This window comes from Callionymus lyra, chromosome 6 (assembly GCF_982586985.1).
Source record: "Callionymus lyra chromosome 6, fCalLyr1.hap1.1, whole genome shotgun sequence".
In the NCBI taxonomy this organism is placed as follows: Eukaryota; Metazoa; Chordata; class Actinopteri; order Syngnathiformes; family Callionymidae; genus Callionymus; species Callionymus lyra.
In genome coordinates this window covers 30213845-30226192 of record NC_141823.1, presented here as the reverse complement: position 1 = coordinate 30226192, position 12348 = coordinate 30213845, and the positions used below count along the sequence as shown (strand labels likewise).

Genomic DNA, 12348 nt, shown 5'->3' with positions numbered 1-12348 from the left:
AGGGAGTTGGAGTGACAGTGAAGTTAGAGTCACAGCTGGGATTGGCCGGCGACTGTTAAACATAATCGCTCAACTTCCGGTGTTACTGAAGAGTCAGTGGATGAAGAAAGTGGAGAGAAAACGTGTGCAATTCTTTCTGTAAAGTACAGAGAAAGGCAGCTTTGATAATGAAGCAGTACCTTTCGCAGAAAAGGTTTGGAGGTAGATTTCATTATTATTCAATCGAAAGAAAAAAGTTGCTTGATCAAATAGTTGCTTCCAAAACTACTTTCAATAAAAAAAAAATGCTTAAAAATAAAATAAAATAAAGACTCCAATCAAAAGAAAGCTTGCTTTAATCGAGAAAAAAATATATAAAATAAAGTAAAGTTATAAATATAAATAAAGTTGCTTAATCGAGAAAACTACATCAAAAAGGGTGGTTCAATTAAAACACTCCATTAAACACATTTTCCATCGAAAAAGTAAAAACAAATTAAAAGGTCAATTCAATAACTTTTTATTTATGAATCTATTATTTATTAAAAACATTTTTTAATTGAAACTGTTTACTTTGATTTAAGTCATCTTTTTGTGTATGTAAGTAAGTAAGTAAGTATTTTTTATTTGTATAGCGCTTTTCCAGACCAGGGTCACAAAGCGCTTAAACAATCAAAACAATATTCAATAAAGTATATACTTTAAAGATCAAGATAACACTGAGAACACAACAGGAGTTCCAGTTCGTGTTGCAATTAATAAATTCCATAAAAAGTTGCTTTTTAAAATAGAAATGTATAACAAAAAATATTTTTAAAGCAACTTTTTGATTGAATAATAATGATAATAAAAAAAAAAAACTTCCATAAAAAGGAATATTTTCTCAAGACAAGGCAGTAAGTAAGTTGTGTAAAGCCGACAACAGGGGAAAACCCACACACTTAATACTTCCCTGGATCCAATATTTAGTACACAAGTAACTTTTCTGATTTTCCGCCTCCACTTTTCTTTGATTTTGCCCTTTGGTAATCTACTTGTAAACAATATGTGCATTAATATCCTTACTGTTAGCCATCAGTTATTGATTTCTTTCTATCACATCTTATGTCTTTAGAATTAAAGGAATATAACCAAAGTTTGTACCCTGAACAAGCTTTACAGATGATTGCAATGTAGCTCAACCCTGTAAACCCTTTTTTAAATGAAAAAACTGAAATGTTTATTTGAAAATAAAAAGCTGTATCCTGGAATGACAAAATATTTAATTCTTTAATGCATCATATCCAAACAAACAATATATTGCGGTACAACCAGACGCATAAATAAAAACAAATCTTCATGGTATACAACATTTCTGAGTACAGGATCAAGCATAAAACGTTCTGAAGAACATTGCATATTGTTGCTAGACAATACTTGAACACTTGCTGAGGTGACATCGCTGTGCACTTGAACTGAGAATTCAGACAAATAAAATAAAAGGCATTCATGGTAAAAAAAAAAAGGCTAGTCATTGAGTTTACATCATCATCTTAAGATGAAATATATTATGTTAAAATAAGGGACAAAATAGATAAAAAAGATTAACGTTGATTCTTAATGCAGCACGTAGTTTAGTGTTGCTGCCTCACAATATGAAGTTCACAGGCACTTGACCAGTGACATTATTGTAACGTTTCTTTTTTTATTTCATAAAAATATCAACTTGTTTGTATCACATTTTATATCATGGTCTGTAAAATTGAGATATTTAGAAAGAAAGGTTATCAAACTTTGGAACAAACATCAACGGTTACAGTAGATACATGTCTTTATGAAATCAAAAATGACGGCACAAGAGAGAAAGCATATTTTACTTGTTACTGTCACATTTGGATCCAAACTGACATGCAAAGGTTTGTGTCAGCACTAATTTACTGTTAACCTTTCAATTAACAATATTATGGACTCTCCATTGTTCTGACAGCAGATTTTTTTAAAGCAGCTAAAAGCTTTGGCTTGATGTTGACTGGTTGATGGCTTTGATTTTTGGATTCAAGCATATCTTATAACCTAATAAACACACAAACAAAACTCAAGTAACAAACCCAAAAATCGTTTTTAAGAACAGCACTACTGTTGCTAATTGCATTCACTTGAAGGAGAAACTTAAAATATGTCTATTGAAATGAACATTGAATTTTCTTTAATAAAAAGTGGGAGCTGCAGCAACCAGGTATACTCCATGTTAGTGAAATGAAATTGCTGATGCAGGCATATATACAATAATGTACATGTTCATAAATATTGTTTTATATGCGAGAACATAGGATGGCCAATGCCAGGGTAAATACATTTAGAAAATGAACTCCATTACAATACAGTCAAACACATTTCTAATCCTGAAATAATGATCTTTTGCTCGGGCTGATGCTGCTAGGATTGGGCCGCCCTGTTTATTGGTCTGTAATGCTCTAAATAAAAGGAATTCATTACTTATTTCTCTGGCCACTGACCCAATGTTACGTCTCAGCAACACACCAGTTAGGAATCAGCGTCTTGAAGGAATGAATCAGCAACTTGCTCATGAGAACTTAATTAAGAATATAGTTTCAACTAATGGGTGTTTATATTCATCTTAAAAAAACAAAAGATTTGTTTTGAGTGAATGCAAAGAGCTTCAGTATTTTAAAAATGCAGCATAACATGAAATTAGCCACTGCTTTATACTCCAGATAAAAGTCTCTAATAAAATGTCTTCAACTTCTTTTACAAGTCTTGAGAGGTAAAAAAATAAAAACTGTATTCTTCTAGGCTATTCAGAGGTTTGGTCTTAAGAGATTGGCAGTGTCATAACATGTGTGCAGCATTGAGCGAGCGGGACTGTGGCGAGCCGGGCAGCACAGTCTCTTCACTCGGAGGGGACGGAGGACTCGTACGATCAGAAGTAACTACAGCAGCCGGACTTCTCCTTATGTCCTTGAATGTACTCATGAATCTTGAACTTGGCTTCATTAGGCTGCTGAGCGGCTCGATGCTTCAGTTCCCTAGAGAGGACGAGAAGTCTTTAGTTTGGATCTACGATGAATGAATTTGAGTTCAAACTAACATTTTACATGTATCAATACAACTAAAAACCAGAGAGTTATAAAACACTCCTAAACAAGTGAAAAATCATAATTGAAATATATCAAGGTGTTGCTATGATATAAGATCAAAGTTGGAGAAAAAGACATGTTCAAATAAACAGTGGGGAAAGGTCCAATGCTTAAAACAAGAACGCTTAAAATAGAGGATTTTTCTTTTAAATAGAGAGAGGAGAGGACAATCCAAGGCAGTTCACCTTAGTTCTTTTTCTTGGAATATTCTTTTCTAACTTATCTAGCAGAGAAAGGGTGTGGTCTCTTAGGGACGCACGATTCAGCACCCACCTGGACGTCATCTTAAATCACAAGCTGCAAAAGCAACTCAATCCACAGGATTGGACAGGTGTGATGTTGTTTACCTTCTTCTTGGAGCTACAGCAGTTGAATAGATTTTTTGTTGACAGGTATATGGACAGTGTCTCAACGTTTGTGATAACAAATAAAGCTTGAACATGAATCTCTATTTTGATGGTTAAATCCATGTTTTTGGATGTTATTAATGATGCTGTTTGTGTTAAGATCAGATTTCACCAGAACTTCTTTTCTGGCCAAAGTTTACACTAGTTTCTTTTTCAGGACCAAAGATAATGAAACTTGTCAGCTTAACTGCATTAATGTAAGGCTTAGAATGGTAGTCAATGTACACCAAACCGTTAATTTCTTCTCAAATATAACTGTATTTTAAAAGTTAAAAACAAATGTATAAATATAAATCAATCCGGTGAAAATACTATACTATATGTCATAGTACTTTTAGTCAGTTTAACTTCTAGCCTTAGAGCACGAGAACTGCTGCCTTCACACAATTTTACTGCTCTCTTTTTCATATTTGTGCTTGGACTAAATCCTCATATTTCACCCTTACTCAGCTGCTTTGCTCTTGCGGTATTACATCTAAGTGACAGGATAGACTTGCCAGTCTGCTTCCATATCCAGTTCTTATTTTTCCTTTGTGTGTCATGGAAAACTGCTTACAACCACCAATAAGAACTACTGCCCAGTATAGTTAATATACATATTAAACAACAAACAAAATATTAATCTGTCTATTTTAACATTTACTTAATGAATACAATAAATTTTCCAGTGGGATACTACAGATCATCTACAGTAAACAACCTTTATAAAAAAACTATCTTACTTGGCTATGGCGTTGAAGGCCAGCTCCACGTTGACTCCTGTTTTTGCACTTGTTTCCATGAAGGGAACTGAATATTCCTACAAATAAAAAGGATACAGAGAAACAAGTCAACAATCAAGCGTCTCACCTTTAGTTTAACGACAACATACTCTAGCAAGTCTCTCTCCTTCATCTCTTCTGATCGCTCTGTCACTGCTCATGTCTGCCTGCAAGAATCACACACATTGTTGTAAGTCATGGGGAACATTTGAAGTAGTACAGTTAATCAGAAGAACCCCTCTTTACATTTTAATGGATTATATTAATTATAGATTTATGGGAAAAATGTTTTTTCAGTGGCGAGTTTAAACACAAACAGCTCAAAAAGGCAGAACACAGCTCTCAGCTATAAGTATTATTTATTGTTGTTATGTCATGAAAATAAGAGAATTTAAAATCAGATTGAATTGTGTATAAGACAGCCCAGCCCTCTATTTTAAAATCTATATATCTTCTTTTATTGATGCCATCATTCCTTACTACATGTACACTACTTGGGTTTGGTATGTCTATTGAAAAAAAAATCTGACAGTGTTAAAATTTAATGAAAGCATATAAAATAAGATGTAAATCCTGCTGTTTTGATAAATGGCTTTGCGTATTTTATAGCAGTTTTGCACATGTTACATATCACTCTTAATAATATGTAATGTACTTAACATGCTTTATATTTATTTTATATTCGATTGCTAACTAATGATTTATGGAATTATACACCTCAATAAAGACATTATTATTATGACATTATTATTAAACAATTAGTTCTTCTTGATAAAAGAAAAAAAAAATTCTCACCTTGTTGCCCAGCAACATGATGACTACATCATTCTGTGCATATTCATGGACCTCTGTTAGCCATGCCTTGAGGAACAGGTACAAATAAAAGAATCAGATAATATATATATATATATAAGTATTTATGTGTGTATATACAGTATATATATATATATATATATATATATATATATATATATGTGTGTGAACTTACCCTGATGTTGTCAAATGAGGATTTGCTGGTGATGTCATAGAGAAGAAGCAAGGCTTAAGGAACAGAGAGCGATTAAAGACTCAACTACACAGGATCAGAAGGAACAGACACAATGGTTTGGGCAAAGGTTTCTCACCATGAGCGTCTCTATAATAGGCGTGTGTCACACTTCTAAATCTTTCCTGTCCTGCTGTGTCCCAAATCTGGAGCAGGAAAAAGACTTGTAATGTAATGGCTCAACACAACAGTGTCTAGTATGTGTAACTGACCTGTAGCTTCACGTTCACATTGTCAACGGGTACAACTTTATTCTGTAAGAAAATAAAATGAAAGGTGTAAACGTGTATACTGAGTACTTTTCTACCTTTCTATTGAACACAGAAAACAATGGGATTCTTATCTTCTTGGATTTATTTTAAGCCATGATGGAAGTTTGAAATAAAGATGTAGGTATTCTTAACCATTGTGTTATCTCTGGGTCAAAATGACCGAAAGGCCCGAAAAAACAAAAGTACTAATGGTATCCCTTGTTTTGAAAATTTTGACTCTGGGTCAAGATGATTCTGGTTAACAGAAATACATTTGCAGTGGTAAAAGTCGTTTTACTTAACTCACAGGATACACAAAACAGAAATACATTTAATTTCGGGCATAGGGTCACCTTGACCCAGAGACACAAAGGTTAAGCAAGATAGGTAATGGTTTTTATCAAGATTTCATACATTTCATTGGTCATTCATTTCTTCAACAACAGAGGAAACATGTAGACATTATAATAATAATACATTCTAAGTAAGACTATATGAAATGTATTTTGATATATATATATATATATAAATGAAAATGGATTCCAAAACACTTTCCAAAAATATAAAATAACCAGTCTTTCGTCCGATATTCCTGCAAAGTAACAGCCAACCCTTGCTGTCAACAAAAACCAGGCAGTTATTTTTAGGTAATGATGTTCTTGACTATGGAACGTAATCAGACACAAACCGTAAATCCGATGCCCACGGTGGCAGAAAAGGACCCAGGAATGAACTTTCCCTGATCGAACTGCACCAAGAGCGAAGTCTTTCCCACGCCACTGTCTCCCACCAGGATTGTCTGCAGGAAGATATAGACTTGTCATCAAGGTGACAGTTCAATAGACCTGAAGGCAATATATAGAATAAGTTGCTGGAGAGTTATTGATTTCCACCTTCCCTTAAAATTATTCTTGGCATGCCTGAAAGTACACGGTTCATCAGTTACGATTTCAATCGATCTTCTCCTTCTCAGGATACTTTTAAGGTTTTAGATAGCCTTAACTTGAACGTTTTATTCAGGAAAATAGCACAAAGAAATTATGCATCTAACATTTTCTGAGAAATACATTAGAAATATGAAAAAAAAGCATTTATATACTAAAACGGTTATAGATATTAAGGATCTTAAAAAAGATTCAGGGGCCAAAAAGAGAGAACAAATACTTAAAAACAACAAAATATGATTATCAAAGTCCAAACAAACCACTAACAAAAGTAAAACCTATATGTTAATGTTATCAATTCAGTATGAAGTTGGAAACTTGCTGTTGTATTAAGAGTGATTCAAGTATGTATTAGTGATAAGGCCTCATGAAACAGCTGTGTAGTGAACCCATTGTTTCAAGAAACATCTTTGTAATGAAAAAACTGTATCGGGATACAGCTGTGTAGTGAACAAACTGTATCGTGATACATCTTTGTAGTGAAAAAACTGTATCGTGATACATCTTTGTAGTGAAAAACTGTATCGTGATACATCTTTGTAGTGAAAAACTGTATCGTGATACATCTTTGTACTGAACAAACTGTATCGTGATACAGCTGTATAGTGAACAAACTTTATCATGAAACAACTGTGTAGTTAACAAACTGTATCATGAAACAACTGTGTAGTTAACAAACTGTATCGTGATACATCTTTGTAGTGAACAAACTGTATCATGAAACAACTGTGTAGTTAACAAACTGTATTGTGATACAGCTGTGTAGTGAACCCAATGTATTATGAAAAAGCTGTGTAGTGAACAAACTGTATTGTGATACAGCTGTTTAGTGAAAAAACTGTATCACGAATCAACTGTGTAGTGAACAAACTATATTGGGATACAGCTGTGTAGTGAACACACTGTATCATAAAACAGCCGTGTAGTAAAAAAATATATATTGTCATACAGCTGTGTAGTGAAGACTGTGTTGGTGTAGTGAATCCACTGTATCACGATACAGCTATGTAGTGTCAATAAGGAGGGTCTTTGCTTGAATTCAATATGCAGGACTTATTTTGTTCGTGTGGATGTTCTCTAAAGAGTAAAATCATCATCAATAAACCTTATCCATAGTCATGGACATGATTCTTGTCATGTATACAAAGAAATGTAACCTCATTATTCTGACGTAGCAAGAGGTTGAGCAGCCATCCGAAGCCAATGACTATAGTAAGATGACATGACATGCTCCTAAGCTTTGGAACGATCTTCCTCTCTCTTTGCGCTTGATGGAGTCTACTGACTCCTTTAAGAAACACCTTAAGACGTTTCTATTTGTTCAGGCTTTTCCTTGAATTTCTCTAACTCCTGTGTTGTTCTCAGTATTATCTTGATCTTTAAAGTATGTACTTTTTTGAGTATTGTTTTGATTGTCTAAGCGCTTTGTGACCCTGGTCTCGAAAAGCGCTATATAAATAAATATGACTTACTTACTTACTTACTTACTTAAAGCACAGAAATGGAATCATTGCCTCAGTTGAACTCACAGTGTGTGTCCTTGAGCAAAGCTTCTTTTCCATGGACTGCACCTGCATGTAAACTAGTGCATGAACAAAAGAGGTCTGGCTGGACACTCTTGGCCATACATCAAAATGTCACCGCTTTTATTATTACGCCCTGCCCCTCTAGTTGTGCAATACCCTTGAGCAAAATCAGCTACAAAGTGCTTTTCCATAATTCAATTGAAAGTTATTGGATAAGAGTTAAGTTTCTGACTAAGCAACAACCAATAAACACTTGTTGCAGTCCATTGCTCATTTTCAGTGAGTCAGCATTTGCGACACAGTGAGCAACAGCAGCAAGTAGAATACATAAAAATAACCTTAACTGCCTTGGCCGTGTGAGTCAAGACTTTGAATCTCTGAAACAATGTTGAGAATAATGCAAGTGGCAGGATTAGTCAGAGATACAATTGTTCGTGACTCTGCAGGACTGTGTTTTCAAGATGATAAGGGCACGATGACCAACTCCACCCCCGGTGCAGCTGAGCATCACCCCTCATGTTTGCTCTTTCAAACGGAAAAAAGCAGCATTGCCATGAACTGCTGGCATTCATATTTTTCAAGTGACTCAAATCAATTTGTAAGATTTTGATAATTTGATAACAGCGATATGAAAATGTGTTCATTTGCTAAGAGAGGTAGGAATAAGGAGAGGGTTATGGACTCTCTGTGGATGACAAGTGTGTGAGAATGCTCTTCCCTATGTTAGGATAAGCTAATGATTGCCATATAACCATGTGGTTGCACAGTTGTCACCACACCTCTCTGAGAGACCAGTAATAAGTGCTTCCATCACCAACACAAAGCCCACTCTCCCCTGCTCTAACATCATTTCCTCGACTGAATGGTGAATACAAATGCTTTCTTCCATATTCATTCAATGATTAATTTCCTAGCTATTTTTTCAATGTTGCTCTTGACTTGGCAACTGTCTCTGGCACCTGCTCAAATTGTCTGGATGAGTCCACATGACCACCAATCCAGTTTACAGTAAAAGTTAGAGACGGTGCTTATATGTATTTCCATATCGACTGGAGCACTTTGAGTAGGTTGTAAAGAGAGAACAGAAAACTGGGCTAACAACTATCTTTCTTTCATTTGCTAGCTAAATGCACACACACGCTGTTGGGGACGGGGCTGGACACTTTCAGTTTTTACTTTGAAAAGGGGAGGCCAGAAAGAATCTTGTCAATTCAGATTCTGCTTCACTCAGAGAGTACACTTGTTTTATGGATTGTTTACACGATTTTTCATTGGTGTAATAACGTACACTTTCTGCAGGATCCGGAGTGAATTGCTTAAGTACAAACACACTCAAACCAGTCAATCATTTTACTATTGACTTTTTTAGGACATTGGGAGGTGGCCGGAGTTATTGTGGTTTATCTGTTGCCATGGAGTTTCTGTTGACTCACAAATACTTTTAATGACAGAGAGCTCATTTGCAGAGAAAGATTGGAGATGACACAGCTAATAAAAAGTATTACGATGATTTAGTTTCTTCAAATTGTTACGTATAATAAGCCACACTATGTATTTGGGTTTCTATTAAGGATAGCCCATAGCAGAGTATCTGTTACCGAGTATAACTGAGCATATAAAACATGAAATGATAACACAAGCACTGTGACACATATGACCTTAACGTGTTAAATATTCCACCTTTACTGTGGCAAGCTTCGAGAATTAAGAAAAGTGATCTTAAGAGTTTAATATCTTGGATACAAGCAGTCATGTGCAGTACATGGGGTATGGTTTCCGTGGTAACACAAGTTATTAGATTGACAAGCGAGCCTGTTTTCAGAAACTGCTCTGCATCTAGAAATTGGTGATCATGTCACAGCTGATGATTAGACATGGCTGATGTTATGAAGAAGGACAACGGGATTGTTTTGATCTGGAAGTATTCCCGAACAGCTTGCGATGACGATAAATATGTTTCATTCCGCAGTTAAGCTTTCCATAGATGACAGTGTAATGAAGGAACGGGAAGTGATGTGGATGCTTCCACACTTTCATCATGTGCACTAATGCAGATTCATTATGGAGAAAATAATCTTCAGAAAAGCTCTCATCTAAGCTCTGTGCTGGGAAGACTCTGAGTTGATAGGTTTAAATCTTCAGCTTCTTGGATCACTAGAGGATGGTGTCGTTTGCTATTTTATAAGGGCTGAAATTGAAATTTCTATTTAGGAACTCTCAATTGCAGCTAATTTTGAGAATTAATTCTCAGGTATATTTTTTTGTCTGTGGCATATTCTTAAAATAAATGTAAACAAATAGGCATTAAGTAACACAAGTAGAGGAGTCATGACCAGATGTCAAAAACAACAGGTGAGCATAAAGATGTAGATATATTTCACTATAAGCACATTTAAATTAAACAAACTTAGATAATATTTCACAAACATATGACACAATGACATTGACAGAGGAAAATAGTAGATGCTTCAGGGAAGTTCAGACATCTAAATCATGGAGATTGCCATGTTCCCAATGACAGTATTGTGGGTGTCCTACACCCATTTCACCAACTTTTACTCAGCAGAAAAATGTCTGGGCTATTATTTCTTTCATGACTTTCTTATGTGACGGTCTAGTCTTGTGATGCTATCACACTGAACAGGATGTTGGTACAAGCAGTTGCAATTGAGAGAAAAGCAGAGGAAATTCACTTTTGACTTTAAGCATTTAAAACAAAAGTGTAAATATATTGGTCGGCACACTACCTTCCAAAATCATCACCAGATGATACTGTCATTGGATGATTGAATTCTGGCTCTGTATTTAAGTAAAACACAATTTAACACCACATGAACATCAATGACTTTACAATCTTACAATCTTAACTGTCCTGTGACACAAACTCATCCACCATCATGTTGACTGAACTCTGTGTGTTATATGATCTTCTTTGTACAGTAATACAACACGTAGATCCATGAACAGTTGAAGCATCACAGAAACAAACCCACTCAACCCCTCACTGGCTTCATTCCAACCACTAAACATGGACTGTCCATCATAAAGACTGTTAATAAGATTTTTTAAACTCTAAATGTAAATTCATGATTAATAAGATTATAGCCAAATTGTAAATTATATTTGTATTAATATATAATGTGTTATTCTATAATGTTTGATGTTGCACAGTGTGTCGTAACAAATTCCACATTAGTGGACCGACTCCACTAATAATGACAATAATAAATAATTCTGATTCGGAAGTGTGTTACAAACCTTAATGTTATTTTCAATGTGTAAACAGTTTTTCATTAGATTAGATGTTTCTGAATTAACATATTACAGGCGGAAGGTAATAAAAAAGTTTAAAGATATTAACAACTAAAATTACATTTACAAAATTACAATTATTATGACAAGATCGTTGCCTCTCTATGGAAAAGAACATTCATTTTTGATGGTTCAATTATAGATTATTTTTTTTATTGTATTTGTTTTTCATTTAATGAAGTGTAGTTTCAGAGTTTGAATGTATCTTACTATGTGCCACTGTTATCTGTTCTATCTCAAATTATCTTTTTTTATTTTGCAGCAGGAGAATAACATAAGTAAAACAGAACAATTGTATTCTCTAGAATCAAATTATTAAACATTATATTAGCTTTCATTACTAAGTTTGTTGTTTTTTATCGAGATTTTAAATGGGTTTATTCAGTTCAACGTTGATCCATACTAATACTTTTTTTGCTTTAAAGAAAATCTCTCATTATATTCCTGGGATGCGTTCAATGTCCTGCAGGAAAAGCGGATAAAGCACACCTTAACCAACAGGATGTGGTTGAGTGTAGGAAAAATGATGGGACAGAGAAGAAGAAGAGAAAGCAGGAAGCATGGCTCAAACCTTGTGCACCAAGTTCTCGTCGTAAGCCTTGGCGGGGGGCGTCCTTGCCAGGCTCTCGCTGCTCTCCCTGTGCTGGTACCCGCCGTCGGGCTGGATCTCCGGGTAGTCCGTGGTGTAAGACGCCGAAATCGGTTCCATGGACTCCATTCTCTCCATCCTGCCGTCCTCTGCCGCGGGCTGTCGCTGTGGATGCTGATGGAGCTGACGCTCGCATCCCCCTCTTCCTCTTCCTCCTCCTCTTCCTCCTCCTCTGGCTCCTCCTGCCCACTTCGCTTCACATTTCCACGGTTGATGGTGACACATCCGCCTGGAGGAGGAGGACGTGTTTGGGGGGGAGGACCAGGAAAGACTCACCAGACTACTCGTCTATAAAAAAAATGATGGCGGCTCAAAATAGAATATACGGGTTAAATAT

The 12348-nt window shown here is 35.4% G+C and overlaps 1 protein-coding gene across 1 annotated transcript; it reads right to left on the bottom strand.

Annotated features, from left to right (window-relative positions):
• Positions 1-1235: 1235 nt before the first annotated feature.
• Positions 1236-12155, bottom strand: LOC148078146 (ras-related protein Rab-37). Its single transcript, XM_087792707.1, has 9 exons — positions 11934-12155; positions 6269-6379; positions 5542-5583; positions 5409-5475; positions 5273-5325; positions 5080-5145; positions 4395-4451; positions 4246-4322; positions 1236-3005 (listed from the first exon to the last, which is right to left on the bottom strand). The coding sequence occupies exons 1-9, from the start codon at positions 12087-12089 to the stop codon at positions 2900-2902; spliced, it is 735 nt and encodes a 244-aa protein (XP_087648833.1). The 5' UTR covers positions 12090-12155; the 3' UTR covers positions 1236-2899.
• Positions 12156-12348: the final 193 nt, after the last annotated feature.

Excerpts from the sequence above, each read along its gene's own strand:
- LOC148078146 (XM_087792707.1), bottom strand. The coding sequence starts at position 12,089 with ATGGAGAGAATGGAGTCCATGGAACCGATTTCGGCGTCTTACACCACG. Across the intron at positions 5,476-5,541 it reads ATGTGAACGTGAAGCTACAG|ATTTGGGACACAGCAGGACA; the intron begins GTCAGTTACACA and ends TTCCTGCTCCAG. Across the intron at positions 5,146-5,272 it reads CCTCATTTGACAACATCAGG|GCATGGCTAACAGAGGTCCA; the intron begins GTAAGTTCACAC and ends CTGTTCCTCAAG.